Below are 23,314 nucleotides of genomic sequence, written 5' to 3'. Positions count from 1 at the left end.
TCTACTAGAGCCCTCATTATTTCCTTGTTATTTGTCTCCTCCCACTAGGCTATACTGGCATATTCATCTTTGTATCCCTAGAGCCTGGCCCAGTCCTGGGCACTGACAGGTGCTCAGTAAAGGATGGTGAGTAGCTTGAAGGCAGGGACGGTATCATATTTATCTTTGTATATTATATCCAGTATAATGGCTAGCAATGAATTGGCAATTGACTGTTGAATTAGACTAATTCATTAATCTTAATGAATTAGAACGGACACTGGTAAGAGGAAACTAAAGAGATTGTAACGACACCTACCTGCTTTAAATGAACTGAAGCTACTGGGACAAATTACATTGAGATGAATCATCTACCCATGGTACTGAGAGAAAACTTAGAATTGCTACTTTTAAGAAACCATGGAGAAGACGAAGGCAATGACTTCTTGGGTGTTTACCATATGCTAGGCATTGTGCTGTGTCTTACACACAGTTTCAGATGTGCTAGAAGCTTGGAGATGGCAAACTGTAGATTCTGCTGTGAATGCTGGGGCCAATCCACCTGCTGGCCCATCGCCTACTGTGTGTGTGTGTTTGTGTGTATGTAAGATTACAATTTAACAAAATAGAGAACAGGGGTAATTTGAGAATGGAATGAACTACTCAGGAAAAAGTTTCTTCCACTGCTAGGGATGTTCAAACACAGGCGTGGCTGATTTCCTGGTGAGAAATGATGCATCTGATAGATGATTACTCTAGTTGATTTAAGGTCCTTTCCTCTGTCAAAATCTGATGAAGGGAGAATACAGTGATGGGGCTAAGACAGTTTCAGCAAACTTTAAAAAACTTTCTGGTGTATTCTAGGCAGGAGGGATGGAGAGGGCATTTCAGTATAAGAATCTGCAACATATTCCACTGTAAAGAATGCATCAGGCACTGCCTTTATTTTTCCTTCCAATCTCCTCAGACTTTTTGAGGAAGGCTTTTTTTCCAGGTCATTGTCTCTTCATGGTGCTCTCAATATATGACTCCAGCAGGAAGATGGTTTCATCCACTTGGATCTCACTGGCATCCAACCTGAGTGAAAAAGGGAAAGCGTTTTCCAGACTGAACGTTCATGAGCATATTTAAGATCGGAGGCCATGGAAAATGGACTTGAAGGCACTTTAAGACATAGTTTGAAGGCAGAGGTGACGGCAAAGGTCTAGCAAATAAGTGATGGAGGCCTGCATGAGGACCAAGATGAAAGGCCAGATTGAGGCACACTACTGAGCTTAAATCAACAGACTTGGTGAATAAGAGTGTGGTAAGGGAGAAGAAGCTGAAGATGCTTTCAGAGTTCTTAGCTTAGGAAAACAGGTGGATTAAATTCTGCCTGTCGAGCTGGGGAGGAAGACAGTGAGTTTAGGATTGCTTGGGTGAAGTTGGAGTGTTAGCAGGGTATCAAGGTGGATTTTTCTGAAAGGTATTTTGAAACATAGGTCTGAACTTTATGATACTTACTTGTTGACATTACGCTTCAGGGTTTCTAGCTGCTGGCGTTCAGGGGCTGTGATCATTTCCTCTATTTCTTGTAGCTGTGCGTCCTCTGCACCTGTAGCCTGCATAGATGCAATGATGGCTTCTACCCTCTGTGACTTTTCCAGCAGACGCCTGTCAGACAAACACAACTCTGAGGTATGTCCCCTAGCCTTGGAGATTCTCTTACCTGTTAGCCTTATGGCAGAACTCCCCCATCTCCCACGTTCCTGATCAAATAGATACTGTCACCCACTAACCACAGTTTTTACAAATTTAACTAAATATACGACTTCACTCCTCAAACTCTTACTGCCTCTCATCTGTTTAATGCCAGTTTGTACGTTTCTCATAAATTTAATCTGCCAAATTATTTTACTGGGGGTATATTAGAGCAGTTTAGACTAATGTATGATTTATGTCAACCCAAGACAATATTTCAATGCGACTAGACTGGTTATTGTCTCTTTTGGTTTCTATTTCTACAGGAAATTTCCCTTCAAGACTTTGACCTTGAAAAATGTAATTACTCAATTGAAAATGCTACTTACTTGTTCTCTTTGGTTTCAAACTGTCTCCTTTCTATTAAGTTGGCTATGCTCTGAGGGGAGAGAAGAAACACAGAAATGCACATGGTTCTATTTAAGTAGCTCAAGTAGAATAGCTAAAGGGGGCATGAGGGTGAGACTTGTCTGGTGGAAGGAATGGGGAGAAGGTCCAGAAGCAGTTACCTTGTAGCACCTGTGCAGCAACATTCGGGCAGCTGACAGGATGTTCACAGTATATAAATAGAAGGTCCTGGATGGGGCATGGTCTGGCGTTTTGGGAATTTCCTATTTGTCCACAGAAAGACAGAAAAGAGAAATCAGACTCTTCTTTAGAACTGGCAGAGTAAACGCCTGTCCCATCCAGAGCTATTCAACCCTTTCTTTCACTTATACTCTTCTCTTCTCCAGTAATTCAGCATCTGGGTTTATGGCAAAATCGGCCACATGAAGAGATTTGTCTATATGATTGTTGGCATCCTCAGTGGGGAAGAAAGAGAAGGCAACTAATGCTTACTGATTGTATTTGATCTTTAAGCTAAACCACATTATTTTTATTACCACCATCCATCACATTAAGGATGAGAAAAAATGACGGTAGGTACTTTGCTCAATATAACTGAATCAGGGGCAGAATTGAGATTCTGTTTCGTCATAGGGTATACTACATGGCTCTGCACGTAGTGAAGACCCAGAAGATGCTGCTGAGAAATTTAATCTATAATAAACTTAATGCCTGAAGAAAGGACAAATCACAGGGACTAAGAGCTGAGGAATAAAGGGTGATTCTGGGGTGATTTCTTGGCTGTGCCTCTTTTCAACTAGGCCACTTAAAGCTCCCCAATTCTTTTTCAAGTCCTTACTATGTCTTGGTTAATCTTTTTTTTTTTTTTTTTCCATCTCACAGCTGGACAGAGAGTTTGCTTGGGGCTCAGGATGTTTGCCTCAGAAGTTTCTTTCACCCTAGGCCAGCTCCACTGGTTGGTGACCATTATGCCACTGGTTACCTGGAGTGATATGAAATTTTCTGAGAGCATCTTATAAAGCATATCCTTTGCCTCCTTTGCTGGAATCATTGCAAAGTCTTCTACCTGTTTCTGCTCCAGGTGTTTCTTTTGCAAAACTAGACGGAATATTCTGGCACAGCGAGACCCAAATCTGGAAAAGAATAAAGAGAGTAAATGGCATACCAACATAGGTAAGTTTTAGCTCCGAGTCACAAATGGCGGCTGCTCTGTTTCCATGTGTGGGGCCAGGGCCAGAGAGAGGAGCAGTGGTCAGGGAGTTCTCTCACAACTCCAGACTGGTGACGGTACTGCTGACCACACTGCCGACTCCCGTGAGTACCTCAGTTCCTGCATTTGTAAGGAAAGGCTTTAGGAAGTCTGGTTAATTGGCATCACTGGGAATTAAGCAGGAGGATATTTAGGGTGAAGAGTAGTGGTGGGTGGGATCTGTAACAGTCCAGTGGAAAAATGGGGCAAGATGCACCGAGATGTATCTACATTGCTTGCTTACAGAATGATCAAATTGCTTATTCAAATGGAGTGTGGAAAGGAAGTGTCAGACCCCAACCCTGAGCAGGGTGATCTCCTTACCTCTCCTGTACGACAGACTCCAGAGTGGCCGTGGCTAGGGATCCCAGAGCTTTATGCAGGTCTTCACATAGAGCATTAAGGTCAGTAACGTTCTGGCCTGGTCACTGGGATCTTAGTTTTATTCCTAAGTCTCTAAGTTAAAATTTAAATGCAATTTTATCTTTCACATTGGTCTCACTTATAGTATGAAAGTATTTCAATACCTTCATTTACTAGGATTTAAGTCAGGGTTTTGCGGAACTAAAATTTGGTTATTTAAAAGTCCTTTTTACTTCTTTATCATCTAATGTAGTAGTTCGGTTTTCTGAATTATTTAGTATACTGAATATTATCCAGTCTCTTCTTTCATAAGTCACTATTCTGTTTCATAGTTCAGGTTGCCCAACAGTAAGGAAATAACTGGTAAGGATACTGATGACATACATTCCTCCACCACTGTCGCCAGACTTTCCAACAAACTCTAGCTATTAAAAAAGAGAGAGAGAGAGAGAGAGAGAGAGAGAGAGAGAGAGAGTTTTAACTGAATGGAAAGTCCAGTGATTCTGTTTCCAAAGGAGCAAATCTGGCCAAGAGTCTGCAGCAGGTAGCCCTCCTATCTGTCTGAGCTGGCCAGGTAGAAAATGAGGCTCCCACAGGATACCAGGTTTCAGTGGCAGAAATAAATCATAAACATAGCAGAAAAAAGAAAAAAACAAACAAAAACCAGAAAGAAAGCAAATTCAGACTTACTGGATCGTCTGCCAGTAGAGTGAGATACTGATCAAGAACTTGTTTAGAGATGTTATAGCCAACAGGCAGGGATCGAAAGATCTATGGAGCAAAAGAGATGGTGAAAATGGGTTTGGGAACTTAGAATTGCTGACATTACTGAGATAAATATGTTTTAATTTTAGGTATCAGAAGTATAAATGTGTCCAAATGTATAGCAGCATTGTTTGTAAGAGTAAAAAACTAGAAACAATCCAAATGCACAATAGTAAGCAACTCATTAAAATAAAGTACAGCATGGCTACTAAGTGGAATATGATACTGCCATTATGAAAAATGAGATTTAAATATACAGACATGAAAAAGGTGGCTTAGATATACTGTCATATGAAAAAAGCAACTTTAGAACAGCATGTAAAGTAAAATCCTATTTTTTTTTTGCTAAATATATATATATATCTACATAAATGTGACAATAAAGATAAGTACCAACTATTAACAGGAATCCCTGGGGCTGGGATCATACAAAACTATATATTTAAACTGAGGTATTGTTATACATAATAACAAGTCCAGATCTTAGAAGTTCAGTTTGATGAGTGTTGACAATTATACCCACAATAAGATATGGAACATGTCCATCATTCCTAAAAGTTTAGGGGGGGGCTACAACTTAAAAAAATTATGCATTTCTATGCTTCTGAATATAGGTCACGTAATAATTTTTGTCAAAAGAAAAAACCCTGAAATCTTTGTTATGTAACAAGTTCAAAAAATTTTAAGTAATATAAAATGAAAATATAATTATATTTAATATGGATACATACTGTTATGAAATTAAATATGTTATTTGATACATTAAATTTTTCATGTTTTAAGAAAGACATATATTAAAAACAAATCTGAAATACACAAAATGAATATACTCAACAAAACAAATGTAAGGGACCAAATAATGTTTGAGCACCAACAAAGGTTCTCAGATTCCAAATAGTGGAGTCTAAGAACAATTAGGAATAGCTTGTACTTTGACCAAGGTAATGGTTTAGGTTTTTAAAGGCTAGATCCCTAGAGACCAAATACTTTTTCTTTAAAAAAAAAATTTTTTTTAATGTTTATTTTTGAGACAGAGCAAGAGACAGAGTGCAAGTGGCAGAGGGTCAGACAGAGGGAGACACAGAATCTGAAGCAGGCTCCAGGCTCTGAGCTGTCAGCACAGAGCCTGATGTGGGGCTCGAACTCATGAACCGTGAGATCATGACCTGAGCCAAAGTCGGATGCTTAACCAACTGAGCCACTCAGGCGTCCCTCTTTCTTTCTTTTTTAAATGTTTATTTATTTTAAGGGAGAGAGAGAGACAGAGAGACAGAGAGAGAGAGAGAGAGACAGGGAGAGTGTGCATGCATGAGAGCAAGGAAAGGGCAGAGAAAGGGAGAGTGAGAATCCAAAGCAGGCTCTGCATTGTCAGTGCTGAGCCCTGTCAGTGCAAGAGCCAGGGCTTGATCTCATGACCATGAAATCAGACCTGAGTTGAAATCAAGAGTTGGATGCTTAACCAACTGAGCTATCCAGGAGCCCCAAGGCCAAATATTTCAGCAGCTACCATCTGAAGAGAATCCCTGTCCTACCTGAAACAATAAAAACTCGTTCAAAGGCTCAGACTTCAACCTAATCCCAGGCTCTATGTAGAAGAATTATAATATCCCACGGTGTGTCAGAAAACTAGTACAAGAACACGAAAGTCACCTCATTGGAAGACAACGGCTGGGTGAAGGGAGCAGTAGAGGGAGTGGTAATCTCACTCATCCGAAGCATAGTCCGCACGATCTCACTGCTGGTCTGGGTTTGAAAAGTGAACTGGAATTCAGAATTCACTCTGCTGTGCTGGCTCTGGCTATATGCCAATGGCCACATCTAGCAAATAAGTGAATGTTCCTGATCCAGGCCACTGTCCCACCCACTCAGATATCACCTGGTCCATCCTGTTGGCAACTGCGCTGACAATGGCTTGGTCACGGAAGTGCTGGTGGAATCTGTCAAGGTTGGCCTGCCAATAAATCCCATCATCTGGAATGGGCTGAGGAGGAGAAAAGGATTAAAGAGAAACATTTCGATACAGAAAATATGGTGAAGAATTTTGCAGGGGAAGAACTGGATTTAGCTGTTCACTATTTCTTTTCCTATTCAGTAGCAACTACGTGGACTGGACAAAAATCATCCAATCATGTGGCATGGTGCCTTGACAAGACAAACTCATGATACCCAACTTTAGATTCTCTAAACTCACCTCTAATCTTTCTCTGTCTCAACTCTTCGTTAAGTCTCCCATTTACCCCTCTCTTCCTGCTCTCAGCATATGACCTTGCCTCTTATTTCAGAGAGAAAACAGGCAGCCTTTTTTCTGGCATAAGCTGTTACCACTGTCCAATGACTGAAGTGAAGCCTCAGAAGGGGACGGCAATGGAGTTCACACTGCTAGTTTATTCCTGGCCAATATTTAATGAAGTTCGTAATCCTCCTACTTCTCAACCAAGGACCTTGTCAACTCTCTTGGGGCTTGTTATCTTTGTGCTCTTTCTGCCCATCAGGGTGAGGACTCCTGATCAAGAAGCCCCATTACCTCTTTGTTATCTGTGCCATGTTTTGGTCTTTTGGCCTTCGGCTCCCCAGCAGCATCTTCATCAGATGATCTTCTCCTTTTACCTTTTCCTGCCAAATAAAACAGGTGACTAGTGAGGCTCATCTCATATGAAGACAGGAAATCACTGAACGTAAGAGCAGGTGTCCCTCCATCCCAAGATACCTCCAGCTGCCTCTAGGCTAAAATTGCTGAGGAGCTACAAGAAATTCAAGTTGGAGTGCCTGGGTGGCTCTGTCGGTTAAGCGTCTGACTTCAGCTCAGGTCATGGTCTTGTGGTCTGTGGGTTCAAGCCCCACATTGGGCTCTTTGCTGACAGCTTAGAGCCTAGAGCCTGCTTCGGATTCTGTGTCTCCCTCTCTCTCTGACCCTCCCCCGTTCATGCTCTGTCTCTCTCTGTCTCAAAAATAAACATTAAAAAATAATAATAAAAAAAAAGAAATTCAACTTAATGATGAAACCATTTGAAGGCTCCATATAGTCACAAAATTAAGTCTTAATCTTTCTCCCTCAAACTGCTCCTGCTCCAATGCTTCCTTTCAGTAAGCGGGACCATCCTCCTCCCCCATATGCAAGTGTCATTCTTGGTACTTCTGTCCTCTTTACCCCTTCTAGATATAATTTTTCAATGGGTTTGTCAACATTTATTTTTGCCCCATCCTTTCTGCAGGCAGAAAATTCTTTTAAAAATGCAAATAAGGTCATGTCACTTCCTTTAAATCCTTTGGTGGTTTTTCTTGGCTCTTAGGATAAAAAAGTTGCTATAGAAGGTCTTGCACGATCTAGCCCCTGCTTATCTTTTTTTTTAAGTTTATTTATGTATTTTTAAAAAAATTTTTTAATGTTTATTTATTTTTGAAGGAGAGAGAGAGACAGAGTGTGAGCAGGGGAGGGGAAGAGAGAGGGAGACACAGAATCGGAAGCAGGCTCCAGGCTCTGAGCCCGTCAGCACAGAGCCCGACGCGGGGCTCGAACCCACAAACCATGAGATCATGACCTGAGCCAAAGTCGGACGCTCAACCGACTGAGCCACCCAGGCGCCCCAAGTTTATTTATGTATTTTGAAAGAGAGGGAGAGAGAACCACTCCCAAACAGGCTCTGTGCTGTCAGCATGGAGCCTGACGTGAGGCTTGATCTTACCAACTGTGAGAGCATTACCTGAGCTGAAATCAAGAGTCAGAAGCCACCCAGGTGCCTCCCTGCCTTTCTATCCTTATCTCATAGTTCTCTTACCTTTGCTCACCATGATTTAACTACACTGACCCATTTTTTACTTCCTCAAATAACCTATTTTTTCCCCCTCACTGCATACTATTCCTTTTGCTAACAATGTTTGTCCTCTGTACCCCTTCGTACGTTACATCACTGGTTAGTTCCTACTTTTGCTTCAAATAGTAGTTCAAATACCACTTTCCTAAAGAAGCATGTGTTTCAAACCTTGATAAATCTGGTCCTGTTATATGTTTTCATAACACCACATACTTTTCCTTCATAATACTTAACACCGTTAGTTACATATCTATGTGGTTATTTGATTAACGTAAGTCTCTTACATTAGACTTAAGGCCCAAAAGGTCAGGGACTTGTTTATCATTTTACACCACAGAATAAATCCTTGGTAACTGCTCGATGGATTCATTCATTCATTTAGTGATCATTGAGGAAGAATCCACAATTAGGGCATGTCACAGTTCCAGGGGTCAAAATTCCTTACCTATCAAGCTCAGTTTAGGAACCAAGTACATGTCCTTTTCACTGATGACAAGAATGGGGGCAGGTGGTGGCGGCCCAGGGTCTGAATTCTCAGTAACAGGCACCCAGGGGCAACGCTGCACAAAGTGTGTGTCTGCTAGTCGCACAAATGTGTTTGATACCTCAGAGTAGTCCATGGTCTTGCCATCTGTACAACAGGAGGAAAGAGGCAGGTGAGATGGCCTAAGTTAGCTGCGGGTCCACTCCTGCAGTCAGCTAACCTATGTTTTTGCTAACAGCTGTGGATACAGTACTGACCCTCCATAGTCTCTGTAAGCCGGTCTGCCACTTTCTTCACAACAGCTGACATTGTCATTTTGCCATTCAACAGCAGCTCCTCAACAATGAGCTCTCCAGTGTCACTGTACAGTGTTTTGGCAGTATAGATGTACCGGGGATACCTAAGCATTCGCAACACTCGGCTGCACTGGGCTTCATACTCCACTACGCCACGTTTGTGCACTTGATATATCACCAGGTTGTGCTGGATGAGCACACAAAGGGCTTTTTTGACCTAGTTGGGACCCAAAAGAAAGAAAGGAAAGATCTGAAGACACAGCTCATTTGTGTTGCCAATTTTTGTCCAACAATTTACTAAGTATTAGGAGATAGCTGGCTAAGAACCTCTGTGCTTCTTCCTTCCCTCCACTGGAACAGTTATTAAGAATCACATGTCGGGGCGCCTGGGTGGCTCAGTCGGTTGAGCGTCCAGCTTTGGCTCAGGTCATGATCTCGCAGTCTGTGAGTTCGAGCCCCGTGTCGGGCTCTGTGCTGACAGCTCAGAGCCTGGAGCCTGCTTTGGATTCTGTGTCTCCCTCTCTCTCTGCCCCTCCCCCACTCATGCTCTGTCTCTCTCTGTCTCAGAAATAAACATCAAAAAATTAAAAAAAAAAAAGAATCACATGTCAATGGAAGAAATCAGCAAGATTTCTCCCTGTGATGCTCATATTTCCTCTGATCGTTCAAAGTACAATGTACTTTCCTTCCATTGTACTCATTCCTTAAAGGTAGCACTGAGATTAATAGACTCATTATGAATAAAATGAGGTCTGACATAATAAGAACAAAGATTTGCCTAAGAAGCCGTGATGAGCCACCTTGAGAAGAACCTTGAGGCCTATATCTCTTCCCACCCCCCCCCCCCCCACCAATAACACTGTTTTGAACCTAGGGGAGACTCTCTCCCTTTTCTATTTTGTGGGGTAAGGAGCAACAATATTTAAAGGTAGGTAAACGAATGAAAGCAAATTAATGTCATCTACACATACCTGATCTAGCGATGTTCCTGTGTCGTGGGCAATCACTCTTAATGGCTGGCTGCCAGTTCTGATTAGGTGGACTCCTATTTTTTCTACAATCTCTCCAAAATGCTCTTGCAGCAACAAAGAACAAAGTTTAATTTCTGCTTGAGTCATTGTACCAAGGAGTCTCAGAGCTAGGGGGGAAAAAAGCTATATGATGGAAAGTTTTTCTTTTATGCTGGAAGCAGAGCTGCTGAGTGCAAATTCATGTACTTTCTGGGGGCAATTTTGACATTACATATCAAAAGGCTTAATTAACATCTTGCATACCTTCAACCTAATAATTTCATTTTAGATACTCTGTCTCAAGAAAATAAATAAAAGATGTCACTGTACTTCTCCTTAGAATACTGATATACTGGAAACAACCTAATGTCTAACAATAAGGAGTTAATTCAGTAAATGATGGCACACCCATACAATGGAATACTACGCCACCATTTAAAACAAAGTTTATGTACGAGCATAGAAAATTGTTCATTAAGTGAAAGAAGCAGGTTACAAAGCAAAATGTAGAGGAAAACTCAATTATTATGAAAAACAAAAAAAGAGAAATATGTGTGCATAAAAAAAAAAAAAAAAGACAAAAGACTCGAAGACTATATGTCAAATTGACCTTGATGGGATTATGTGTGATTCTAATGTTCTTCAAAAATTGTTGTAGATGGTATTGCAATGTCATAGACCTTAAATTCTATCTATACTTCATTTGCTTGGGACAATTAAGGCCACTGTTCACAGCCCACTGGGAGTGAACAGGTAATGGCATTCCCAGTCCATCAAGGAAATGACAACTTAGAAAAATAAAGGAAAACGTCTCAACTGGGTGTTTCAAATAGATGAAATATGTTGTCTGAAGGGCAGTATTTAATTCTGAAATTTCTACTTCTTGACAAAGTAGACACAAACAGAAACAGACATAGTTGACTCTACATACAGTATGATTACTTCCTTATTATCCCAAGTGCTACCAAACACTGGTTTGTTCATTTATTCTCCCAAATCCCCAGAGATCAAGTCTTTGCCTCTCTGCCTCAGTATTCCCACCCACACGTCTTCAGGCAAGCATCCTCAGAAAAGGACTTCCAAGGAGCTCAGCTCCTGACTCTGCACACCCTTCACGCAGCTTCCAGTTCCGGACTTGGTCCCCTGGTCCAGAGACAAGGCCGCTTCACCCACTAACCTCCGGGTCAATGCAGTCTAATGCCGCCGCGTAGCCCACGGTGGCTTCTTGCGGCTCCCGCGGGCCGCCGGGGCAGAGGGGGAGCCCACGGCCTCGCACGCCAGCGCGCGGATGACCAGTAGGAGGGAAAGAGAAACAACGCGTGCCGCTCTACCCCAGAGTTTCAGTGGTTTCCGGTGACGCTCTTTCTTTATTCTCGCTGGAAGGCTGGAGGACCTGCAAGCCGCTGTCTGAAGAGCCGGCGGGCGGGCCGCGGCGGGCGGACTCTCCTTCCTGCGCCTCTCTGGTGCCGGGAGGCGGGCCGCGGGGTCGCCGTCCGCGCCGCCGGCTCGCTGGGCCCGGCGGACTCACGTGACCGACGCGGGCGCTGGAGCGGCGGGCCGCCCTGAGGAAGCGGCGGCGGCCGAGGCGGCGACCGCAGCCGGGAGGTAGCGGCCTGACGAGGGACGGGCCGCTGCCCTCTCGGACAGCCGCGGCGGAAGAGAAAGATGGCGGAGGCCTCGGCAGCCGGGGCGGGCGCGGGCGCCGCTGTTGCCGCGCACCGGTTTTTCTGCCACTTTTGCAAGGGCGAGGTCAGCCCCAAACTACCGGTAAGAGCCCCGTGCCCTCTGCGCTTGGGCCTCCGCGTGGATTCCTCGCCCCGAAGTCCCCGAATGGGTCTTAAGCTTCCTGCACAGCCCGGATTCCTCTGATACCTGTCTCCCAAATACCCGCTGCTCACTGTTCTCCGGTGGCTCGTCACAGACCCCGGGCGTCCCGGCCCCGGCTCCGGAGCTCCCGCCCAGCCCTTTCCCCCCTCGGATGCTCCACCTGCCCCTCGCTTCCTCTCGTCTCTTGACCCTCTCCCCTCCATTTTTTTGTCTGTCTTAACAAGTTCTCTGACAACTCTTCCTTCAATTTTCTTTCCCTCTTTTTCACCTTGTCTCCTTCCCACGATGACCTCTCTTTCCCCCTCTCGGTACTCTTTCTGCAGTTGTTTCTCATCTACCTCTGTGGCCTTTTCCACTTTTAACCAGATCACCCCCTCCCCCTTGTCCAGTGGAGCCAAATAGCGGATTGCTGAGGATTGTCCCTATTCGGTTGTCCCTAGGGAAGGAAGGAAGCAAGCACAGAGAGAAAAAGAGGGTTGGAAGGTAGCTCTGGGGAGGTGAGGGGGGATTTGCTCTTCATTGGTTTCCAAGGTTCTTGTGAAAGTGAAAACAAGTGTGCTAATGACTTGCAGACGGCCTGTGCTCCCTGTCACTATTGAAGGGAATGGCTTTGGGAAGAAGGCAGGACATATTGTTGCAGCTTGGTTATTTTGGTTGTCCTGTTGCCCGTGTCTTATAGCATCACCTCCCTTACTTGTCCCCTTCTCCAATCCTGCCTATTTACTTAATAAAAAGATCCAGGACAGAATGCTGGGGACTGCATCCTTTGACACAAAATTGGTTTTCACCAGTTTTCTGCCAGACTGTCTGTTAGCCTCTAGAGAGGTAGTGCTGTGGTTGTAAAGAATGTGCTTCTGCAGCAGGCGAGCCGGCTACAACCCTTCAAACCCAGCTCTTTTGGGTTGGGTTATAAGCTACTGCAAGGGGACCCACAGGGATGAATGGTAATTCTGCCCTTCGCCAGCCATCTTTAGAATCAGTTACGGTCGTTCTTTTCCTTGGCAGTATCCAGGTTCAGCCTTAAGACAGGGTGGCTACATCAGGACTCACCTCCGTGTTTATAGTGTCTCCGATGCAGTCTGTGAGAAAGCCTGCTAAAGTATGTCTGCTTGTCTTATTTCTTAGAAACAAATGAAGTCTAGTGAATTAAGGGTATTAAGGGCCTAAAGGGTATTTAGCCTTTTCACCTAAAAGTTGGCACTTTTCAGGCTTCTATGGCATTTTCTTTCCTCTGTTTTTGTCCCACCCCCTATAACTCCAGGGTCATAGTTGCATCTATGTGGTATTTCACTTTTGCTTGCTGATTGGGTTGTGTATGTGTGTGCACATTTTTTGCCATATTTCAGTGCTAAGAAGAGCCGATGCCTTGTTTTTTTTTTCTTTTTTGCTTGTTTTTGTTTTTTGTTTTTGTTTTTTTCTCTTTTTGCCAGCAGACACCAGAGCCTCCAGAAATCTCTCTTAACCACAGAGAGGGAGCCTGGGATTCAGCCGGTATGTGTGACCAGTGACCGGCTGAATGTGATGCCTTGTTGAACATTGGGGTCTTCCAATGTTTAAGTGCTGTTTGCTGTTTGCCTTTAAAAATGAGAAAACAGTCTAACTTGCCACAATTTCTTCTCTTCTCAAGTCCCCACTTCGTGCTCTTGAAAAGAGATAGTTTGAAAGACTTAGTAGGTGTTTTTTTAAGTCTTAGTTTGATGACTTTTTAGTCTCATTTATTTTCTGTCATACCCGATTTGTAAGTTGAAACCCAATGCAATTAAATATAACTGAATACTTCCGGTGTACATATTAGTTTCTCAGCTGAAAGTCCTGGGGGCACTACCAAGGAATACATGGTTCCTGCCCTTAAGGACCTCACAGTTTTGTTGGAAAGACCAGACAAACATGGAAAAAAGTAACAACATAGGTGAATGAGGATGGATAGTTCATGGTTTAGAATTCAGTGAGAAGGGGAATACGGGAGCGTTGGTGATGTGAAGTCAGGGAAGAAGCGACAGTTGAGATTGCATTTAGATTGAGTTTTGAAGGATTGGTAGAATTCAGATTGAGGAGAGTAGCTGGACTGCAGTAGAAAAGAGTAAATTGAGGAAGAAGGAAGAAACGCTTAGTAAATCATTGTTGTCATTCATTTTTAGAAAAAGGTGCAGTGTAGTCAGGGGTATGGTTTTGATTCACAGATGAGCCAGCGAGTTTCATCTTGTTTCCTGGCCATTTCTATATCCTTAACCCTAGACTGTCACCTTGAACATGTTGGTTGTAAGAACGATCAGGTCAGTAAGTATCTGATTCAGTACAAACTTGACTCTGCTACTGAAAAACCAACTCAAACACTGGTAAGTCACTAATCTGATTTCCATATACATAGGAAAACATTGAAAAGTTTTTTAAAAGTAATTTTTTTAATGTAAACTTGAGATTCCTTTCATTGTAAGTACTTAGCATACAGTCGGCATGCGTTGTTTCTTGAACTGGACGAATGTTATGGGAAACCAGATGTCTTTCTGAGGGTATACAGAGCCAGGTTTTCTGGAATAAAACTCTTCTTTGTCTAGATTTAGTTTGCATCTCAAAAGGGTACTTACTCTTGTGCTGGTTGGATCACAAGAACAGTCATCCCTGAGTGCTGTCCTTTCTGAACACCAGAAGTGGACTATTGAGTTTTATCGTCAGCTTTTAATGAGCTAGTGCTAGGTGGGTTTCTTGACCCAGTCAGTGGGAAGAAGGCCTGCTTCAGAACCACCTCATCTCTTGCCAATTTATTCACCCTGTAGAATCATAATGGTGTTCAGTGGGACTAAGTTGCAAGGTTTTGGAACTCATTTCTTTTGCCTTCCCCAATTTCTAGGGTATAGAATTTCTTTAAAATAATTTTTTTTAATATTTATTTATTTTTGAGAGAGAGATAGCATGAGTTGGGGGAGGGACAGAGAGAGAGAGAGAGACACAGAATCTGAAGTAGTTGTGCTGACAGCTCAGAACCGGACGTGGGGTTCGAATCCACAGACTGTGAAATCATGACCTGAGCCAAAGTCGGACGCTTAACCGACAGAGCCACCCAGGTGCCCCTAGGGTACAGAACTTCTATTCATTTGGAAGTGTGTGCAGGTAATAGCAATAGCTTACCCAAACGGTTTAGCCCTGAAACTCCCCTTAGGTTTTTGTTTATTGTTTTTCTTGTCAGACCTACTACTATGAAAGATTCATGAGCCCAGCTAACTTTAATGTCTGTATTAAAATAATTTTGGTGATAACGTCTGAGAGACATTGGAGTATGCCTAATGCTCTATAGGTTAAACCAAATTTAGTTGAATAAATTTGGTGAAATAACACGTCTTACTGCTAACCCTGATCCATCCATTTTAGCTTTGTGTGTCTTTGGTTTGGATACTCCCAGATAAGAGAAGAAAAGATTCGTTTAGAAAAAAGATACAAAGAAATGAGAAATAAAAAAAGAGAATTTTAGAATGAAAATATATTCAATGGTACTGTTGTCGTTAGACTTCATCAAAGAGTCTCTATTCAAGAAGTGACTATGGATTTAGGAACTTCTCTTACTGAAAAGTATTTCCCTGTTTACAGTGAAAATAATTTCAGTGAAATTTGGATTTTAAAATAAGAGAATTTGATTATATGGTTTAAAGCCTTTAAGGTTTCAAGTTTACATATGATTGGGTAAGTGGCATTGTGTATTTTTGGGTAATTTAAAATTATTTTCAAGTCACAGCAGAAGCTTCTACCTCACCTGATGTCCTATCGAGAGACAATGTGAAGCCGAGGCTAATGGGGATACTATGCTACATTGAGGGATGACTGAGTAGTACCATATAGGGCTGTGTCATGGAATGTAAAGGTGTCATTCCATCCGCACATTACCCTGCCCCTCTTAAATCCAGGCCAGACAATATTACCTGAGATGGAATCTAGTAGGGTTTTCATTAAACAGGTGAGAGAAATCATATGCAGAGTAAACTCCTTTTGGTATTGATGAAATGAGGGTGTTTCTTAAGTGTTTTATGGAGATCAGAGTATCCAAATCCGGAAAGAGACCAGTCTAAGGACTGCCAGTGTATTCCCTCTGAGACTCTGCCTGAAGGAACTAACAGGCTTCTCTCACATCTCCTTATTATATCACCTTTGCTCTAATAAAATGTCATTCTTGTCAATAAGTAATGTTACCTTCTTTGGTTCTTTACCAGGTACTATACGAGGGATTATCGTTGTGTGCTTATAATAACTCTAATACAGGAAAACTTTCTAACCACTCCATAATAAGAGTAGCTAAAGAGTACAGTTCTTGTTTTAATTAAAAAAAATTTTTTTTAAGTACATTTCTTAAAGATTTTGTGACTCTTAAAACTCTAAGCCTACTGACTTTGCTATTTAAGTTGCATGATTCATACAAAGATCCCAGAGCAGTGTCCATGTAATGTTAGTAGTGTTACCGAACTTTGGAAAGGAATTTAGTGATACGAGCTGGGCCGGAGAGGTTTTATTTTTATTTTTTTATTTTTATAAGTTTATTTATTTTTGAGAGAGATTGGTGAAGGGTCAGAGAGAGAGAATCCCAAGCAGGCTCCCTGCTGTCAGTGTGGAGCCCTACGCAGGGCTTGAACCCATGAACCATGAGATCATGACTTGAGCTGAAATCAAGAGTCAGACAGTTAACCAGCTGAGCCACCCAGATGCCCCTGAGAGGTTATTTTTATTTTATTTTATTTTATTTTATTTTATTTCTAAGTATTTATTTTGAGAGCATGTGTGCATATGCACGTGCACGTGGGGGGAGGGGCAGAGAGAGGGGGAGAGAATCCAAAGCAGGCTCTGTGCTGTCAGCACAGAGCCCCACTGGGGGCTCCATCCTGTGAACCATGAGATTGTGACCTGAACTGAAATCAAGAGTTGTCGCTCAATTGACTGAGCCACCCAGGTACCCTGTGAAGTTTTAATTACTAGATATCTTGGATTCTGCTATTGGTGACTCACCAGCTAAAAAGTCTGCTTGATTATCTAGTACTATGTAGCAGTTGCTTATAAATATTGCTTGAATGATAAGTTGAATACCCAATATTTTAAAAGTAGTGGCTTTAGTGTTCTGAGGTCTTTATCGAAAAGGTGCCAGTGCTATAAGATACTACCATGTGAAGTTTCAGTATACAGTGTCAGTAAATATAGTCCCTGCCAGGATCTAGAAATAAGAAATACGTATTCTTATAAGTAGAAGGCTAGTTCTGGCCTTGAAATCTTACTGATATGTAGGCATGTATATATTGGGGAAATCTTGGGATTTTTTTCAGTATGAGGAAAAACAAAAATATTAAACTTACTGCAGATAAAATCCCTTGTACTTTTTTGGGAAGTACCAACTGGATTCTAATACTTTGTGTTTCTTTATGTTTACTTGGCTTTTTATGACCTTTATGTACACTCAGGGAGAAAATGCTATAGTCATATTACTTCGAAGAGGAAAGAAGGTGTGGATTGCTTCTAATTCTTTATATATACTCAAATTAGAAGGGGTCTAAGAATAAGCCTGTGACTGCTGACTTCTTTCTCTTTTTCTTAAGTTGATTTATTTATTTAGAGAGAGAGTATGTGCCAGAGCCCATGTGAGAGAGGGGGAGAGAGAGGGAGAGAGGGAGAGAATTCTAAGCAGGCTCCATGCTGTCAGTGCAGGCCAGAGGTGGGGCTCCAACTCACAAACCAATCAGTGAGATCATGACCTGAGCTGAAATCAAGTGTCTGATGCTTAACCTACTGAGCCGTCCAGGCGTTCCATGCTGACTTCTTTTTAATCTCTTCACAGTTTAATAATGAGCAATAAAGGAGACAGTATAAAGCAGTGGTTCTCAACTGGGAGCAGTTTTGCCTCCCAGGAGAACATTTGGCAGTGTCTATTGACATTTTTGGTTGTCACAATTGTAGAGAGGGGGAGAGTTGTTCCTGGCATCTAGTGGATAGAGGCTTGGGATGCTGCTAATATGCTGTGCACAGGACAGCTCCCTACAACAAAGAATTATTGGGCCCAAAATGGCAAGAGAGCGGAGGTTGAAGAACCATGGTGTAGAAGGATAAAGAGATTGTCTTCTTGTGTCCATGGTGCTTACGGTTTTGTTCTGATGTGGCTTTTTTTCTCCCTAATTTTAGGATCCTGATGAGAATTTTCAGTAAGATAATTGAGACCATATAATTTTAGCCAAAGCCCTGATGACAGGGATTATTTAGGACAGCAGTTAGTGACTGCTGTTCCATTATAGCTGTATCTGTTGGGGTCACTTTCTCTCCTTGTGGTTACTGAGACCAGAGGAATTGGATTACTTCTCTCAAGTTACACACTGTAGGGTAACTTCTAAAAGAAAAGTATCCACATTTTTTGTCAGTTGGGAATTAATTGAGGTAGTAACGCGACTTGTAACTTAGTAAGACACCTGGAAATTCCAGTTTGAAAACAAAGCAAAAAGCAGACAACAGGCCTAACTTTTAGGTTCTTTATAGCTCATCTTACCATCATTCAAGTTTTAATTTCATTCTCTTACAGCTCTCTTAGAAGTTTTATGAGCTCAGGAGATTTTGTGTTTAAACGTCTAGTGTCTTTTTTTTTTTTTTTTTTTGAGAGAGACTGAGACAGTGTGAGTGGGGGAGGGGCAGAGAGGAAAAGGGATCGAATCCCAAGCAGGTTCCATGATGCCAGAGCAGAGCCTGATGTGGGGCTTGAACTCACTAAACCGTGAGATCATGACCTGAGCCAACACCAAGAGTCGGACGCTCAACTGATTGAGACATACAGGCGCCCCTAAACTTTTAGTGTCTTTAAACTCTTGGCAGAGAGGGTGAATTGAATTATCAATCCTTGTTCTGATACTAATTCACTCAGCTGACCACAGCTGAAACACCAGACCCTCTCAGTTTACCTTCATATATATGACTGTAAAATAATATTGGTATGTGCCTCTTGGAAGCCTGAGCATTCAGAGAAATGGAGGTATGTAGTCTTGGATTGAAAGGTAGTGTAGGAATGAGCAATAGTTATTCGTGGAGAAATAGGACCCTACCATAGTATAAATGTTTTTTAAAAAATATGTTTATTTTGGGAGAGAGCTTGCCTGAGCAGGGGAGGGGGAGAGAGAGAGAGAGAGAGGAGAGAGAGAGAATCCCAAGCAGGCTCTGAGCATTCAGTGCAGAGCCGATGGGAGTGTGGGTGGGGGCTTGATCCCATGACTCTGGGATCATGACCTGAACCAAAGTCAAGAATCTGACGATTATCCAACTGAGCCACTCAGGTGCCCCTTAGTAGAAACATTTTGGGTAGTTCTTCCCACAGTTTCACTTACAGAAGTTTAGGTTAGATTCTGAAAGATTTTTAAATCCTTTTTTTTAAGTTCAGCTGTTAGCAAGTCAGAATTCCTTAGAGGTCTGCAGGTGCATGTATTTCAAATAGAAGTGAATTGGTTCTGGGGGCGCCTGGGTGTCTCAGTCAGTTAAGCGTCTGACTCCTTTTTTTTTTTTTTTAAAGTTTATTCATTTATTTTTGAGAGAGACAGAGAGAGGGAGAAATTGTGTGCGGGGGGAGGGGCAGAGAGAGAGAGGGAGAGAGACAATCTGAAGCAGGCTCTGCCCTGACAGCACAGAGCCTTATATGGGGCTTGAACTCACCATGAGATCATGACCTGAGCCAGTCAGATGCTTAACTGACTAAGCCACCCAGGCCCACCCCTCCTCTGACTCTTGATTTCAGCTCAAGTCATGATCTTCAGGTTCATGAGATACAGCCCCATGTGGGGCTCTGCACTATGAGCATGGAGCCTACTTGACATTCTCTGTCTCCCTCTTTCTCTCTCTGCCCCTTCTCTGAGTGCTCGCATGCATGTGCAAGTGCTCTCTCTCAAAATAAATAAATATATAAACATTAAAAAAAAAGAAGAAATGAATTGGTTCTCATTATTTAAACTGAGCATACTTTTCTTGCATGTTAAATAGATTGTGCAGCCTCTTTTTCCGAATAGGCCAGTTAGTTTTGTTTTCCTTGAAAATCTGTTAAGGTGGGTCATCTCTCTCCTTGACAATTTCAGCAAGTGTCACAGAGAAGTTCTTACAGACAGTGTATCCTGTATTCACCTCTTTGTCACTCACTCTGATGTTGTCTAGATTTGAAATGACTTTAAACCTAGAGAACCATCTTCCAATAAAGATGCAATGCAAATACCATGATATGCAAATACCATGATATGTTTACTTTTCACCATACTTCGAATATATATTCTCAAAATAAAGAGAACATTTCATAGTTACATGCCCTTTTCTACCTCTTTCTGGGTTAACTGAGATCTGCAGGTATCCTACAGTGATGCTGATCTTCTAGCCTCGTGGTTCTCAAACCTATCAGACTCAGTGCCCTCTTTTGATAATAAATATTTTGAAATGCTCTCTTTAATGAAATGAAATTCATATAGTACAATTTCCTACACATACAGTTTTTTAAAAGATAAAATAATTCTCTTATTGTAAGATAAAGGATAAATAAAAAGAAAACAATTCATGATAAAATGATACATATTTCAGTATGTAAGTACTCAGCTGTCCATAATGAAGGTATGTATAATATACTGGATGTTGGCACCAAACGTAGACGTAACAACTACCTGAGTAGACGTTAAAAGAATATTTGTGGGGCACCTGGGTGGCTCAGTCGGTTGATCTTCTGACTTAGGCCCAGGTCATGATCTCATGGTTGGTGGGTTTGAGCCCCGCATGGGGCTCTCTACTGACGGTTCAAAGCCTGGAGCCTGCTTTGAATTCTGTGTCTCCCTCTCTCTCTGCCCCTCTCCCACTCATTCTCTGTCTCTCAAAAATAAATAAACGTTAAAAAATTTTAAAAATATTTGCAACTTTAATTTTTTTTAACGTTTATTTTTGAGAGAGAGAGAGAGAGCACAAGCAAGCAGGGGAGGGGCAAAGAGAGAGGAAGACAAAGAATCTAAAGCAGTCTCCAGGCCCTGAGCTGTCAGCACAGAGCCCCATCAGGGCTGGAACTCAAGAACTGTGAGATCATGACCTGAGCCAAAGTCGGATGTTTAACCAACTGAGCCACTCAGGTGCCCCAAGAGTATTCGCAACTTTAATACCATGATATGCAAACCACCAGAATGGTGAGCAATTCTTAGAAAAGGCCCAAATAAAGTATATCTTTCTCTGCTTTTACTCAGTTGTTGTTTTTCTGGACATTTAATGCATATTAAAATTATGCAGAAAGACTTGGTGTTTATATATAGAATGGAGGTAGGACCTAGGCTTTCATAAAGATGTTTTTTTAATCTCCTTAACTATCCATATGAAGTTTGAGAATAAAAATATTTGTGCTGCAGTTTCCTGTGTTTTCCTGCCTCTTATCCATTAAATGTCAGTAGCATTTTTTAAATTGCTCTGACAGCTGAAACACTTCAATAGATATTTGAAATGTCCCCTAGATGATTGTATTCTCCTCATTGGGATGCCTTCTAGTCATACAGGAAAACATTTTCCCATTTTATCACTTATTCTACTTTTCTTTTGCTTATAATTTCCTATGTTAGTGCAATATTTTCTACATATTGAAAGATTCAGAGTTTGTCCTTTAGATTTGGTTTACTTTTAGACAATTCTTCATTTATACCTTTAGATTTCTCTTTTCCTCACCACTGTTAATATTGCTGCTTCCTTGTTCATCAGTGGTTAGAACAGTGCCTGGTGCGTAGTATTCATTCAATAAGTATTTGTTGAATGAAGGAATTGTAATTGTAGGCCTTTTCTTTTTACTACTCTCTGCTTTTGTGTACATGTTGAAAATCATGGGGATACTAATGTTCATAAAATACCCTAAAACAGAGCACAGACGTGTCAACTAATGAATAAAAGTTTGACCCAAAGCAGCGGTCTAACAGACTACTTACCATTAGTTAGGGGGAGGGCAGAGTTGAGCCTCTTGTTTTTTTGAATGTAGCTTTGTTTTTATATCTGACAGCTTATAAACAGAAGAACTTCCCATAGTTACCTACCATACATATGAATAGCTGATTGGCCTTTTTTTAAGGTTTATTTATTTATTTTGAGAGAGAGGGTGTGTGAGCAAGCACAAGTGGGGAAGGGGCAGAGACTGACGGAGAGAGAGAATCCCAAGCAGGCTGCATACTGTCAGCACAGAGCCTGATTTGGGGCTGGATGCCACATTGTGTGGGTCTGGATGCTGCTCTCTGAGGTCATGACCTGAGCCCACATCAAGGTTCAGATGCCTAACTCACTGAGCCACCAGATGCCCTTTAGTAATTATTTGTCACGGAATTTGTTGAATGGAATTTAGCTGCTTCTAGTGAATCTTCTGTGATTTAAGTGGTAGTGTGAGGTACTTTATTCTCAAAGTTATTAAGCTGATTGGTTCTCTGATTTTCATCTATAGTGTCAGCTGTTACGTTCTGATCTTGTTATGGTCACTGTTGAATGTTTAGAGGCATTAGTATTCCTAGTTAAGATAAGTTTGAGGAGTAGAAATTTTGTACCTTAAGCCTGTTGGTTTGAAAAAATTGTGGTTAATTTTGATTGTTGATGTAGTGTGAAAACTATAATGGTACAATTACTTTTTGTTTAATAACATGTAAATAGAAAATTCAGCAAATTAATTTTCACTGCTAGTTTTAATTTGCATGTTTTAGGTTAAAAAGTGGTCGAAGGTAATGTTTATAAGTGAGAATCATTAAAGTGTTGAATTCCCTAAATTTTTCAACCTTACCAATCACTAAAATTACTGGTTATTCTGCGCCAAGTGTAGGTGCTGATTCAATGAGGGAGACTTGTTTTAAGATTATACTGGCATTCTTTTTAACATACGGTCAATATAAGATGAGCAGATTGAGGGGTGCCTGGATCACTTGGTGGAGTGTGTGACTCTTGATCTCGGGGTTGTGGGTTTGAGCCTCACATTGGATGTAGAGACTATTTAAAAATAAAATCTTAAGGGGTGCCTGGGTGGCTCAGTCAGTTAAGCATCCGACTCTTGATTTCAGGTCAGGTCACGATTTCATGATTGGTGAGTTCGAGCCCTACATTGGGCTCCTCACTGTCTATGCGGAGCCTGCTTGGGGTTCTGTCTCTCCCTCTTTGTCTGCCCCTTCCCTACATGCTCTCTGTCTCAAAATAAATAAACTTAAAAGAAAAAATCTTAAAAAATAAAAGATGAGCAGATTGAGAGTTCCCATGGTTTTTAATAAGTCCAATAGATAGGTTTATCATCTTGTAACACTATTGCTATAAAATAAAAGGGAAGTATGTCTGATTCTCTTCCTGAGTGTAATTGAGTCTGGATATTTTCAAAAATTTTTTTTTGTTTTAATGTTTATTTATTTTTGAGAAACAGAGACAGAGCACAAGTGGGGGAAGGGCAGAGAGAGAGGGAGACACAGAATCTGAAGAAG

The 23,314-nt window shown here is 41.7% G+C and overlaps 2 protein-coding genes and 1 long non-coding RNA gene across 8 annotated transcripts in view; 2 read left to right on the top strand and 1 right to left on the bottom strand.

The window, feature by feature from the left end:
- Nucleotides 1–889: 889 nt before the first annotated feature.
- On the bottom strand, nucleotides 890–11,375 carry POLR3C (RNA polymerase III subunit C). 5 transcript variants are annotated; one of them, XM_015084234.3, is made up of 15 exons: nucleotides 11,224–11,375; nucleotides 10,008–10,174; nucleotides 8,998–9,253; nucleotides 8,702–8,887; nucleotides 6,969–7,057; nucleotides 6,321–6,425; nucleotides 6,095–6,187; nucleotides 4,370–4,450; nucleotides 4,053–4,104; nucleotides 3,641–3,701; nucleotides 3,050–3,200; nucleotides 2,229–2,330; nucleotides 2,049–2,098; nucleotides 1,483–1,632; nucleotides 890–1,056 (listed from the first exon to the last, which is right to left on the bottom strand). In XM_015084234.3, exons 2-15 carry the CDS (start codon nucleotides 10,152–10,154, stop codon nucleotides 975–977), a joined length of 1,605 nt encoding a protein of 534 aa, XP_014939720.1. In that variant the 5' UTR covers nucleotides 10,155–10,174; nucleotides 11,224–11,375; the 3' UTR covers nucleotides 890–974. The 5 variants fall into 5 exon arrangements, with proteins under 5 accessions (XP_014939720.1, XP_053070673.1, XP_026907272.1 ...); XM_053214698.1 differs by having other exon boundaries at nucleotides 6,095–6,205; nucleotides 10,008–10,111; nucleotides 11,224–11,367; XM_027051471.2 differs by having other exon boundaries at nucleotides 6,095–6,205; nucleotides 11,224–11,365.
- On the top strand, nucleotides 3,117–8,614 carry LOC128313977 (uncharacterized). The gene is made up of 2 exons (XR_008295230.1): nucleotides 3,117–3,240; nucleotides 3,563–8,614. It is a non-coding gene; the product is annotated as an uncharacterized LOC128313977 (long non-coding RNA).
- Nucleotides 11,376–11,480: 105 nt separating the features above from the next.
- RNF115 (ring finger protein 115) overlaps nucleotides 11,481–23,314 on the top strand; it is an 83,313-nt gene continuing 71,479 nt past the window's right edge. The window contains exon 1 of one of the 2 annotated variants that reach the window (XM_015084231.3): nucleotides 11,481–11,813. In XM_015084231.3, coding sequence (XP_014939717.2) covers nucleotides 11,712–11,813 — 102 coding nt within the window. In that variant the 5' untranslated portion in view covers nucleotides 11,481–11,711. The remainder of the gene's footprint in view (nucleotides 11,814–23,314) is intronic. The other variant, XM_027051479.2, reaches the window with a different exon arrangement.

The sequence above is a fragment of the Acinonyx jubatus genome, chromosome C1, assembly GCF_027475565.1.
Source record: "Acinonyx jubatus isolate Ajub_Pintada_27869175 chromosome C1, VMU_Ajub_asm_v1.0, whole genome shotgun sequence".
NCBI classification, from domain to species: domain Eukaryota; kingdom Metazoa; phylum Chordata; class Mammalia; order Carnivora; family Felidae; genus Acinonyx; species Acinonyx jubatus.
This window is presented reverse-complemented; position numbering and strand designations above follow the sequence as displayed.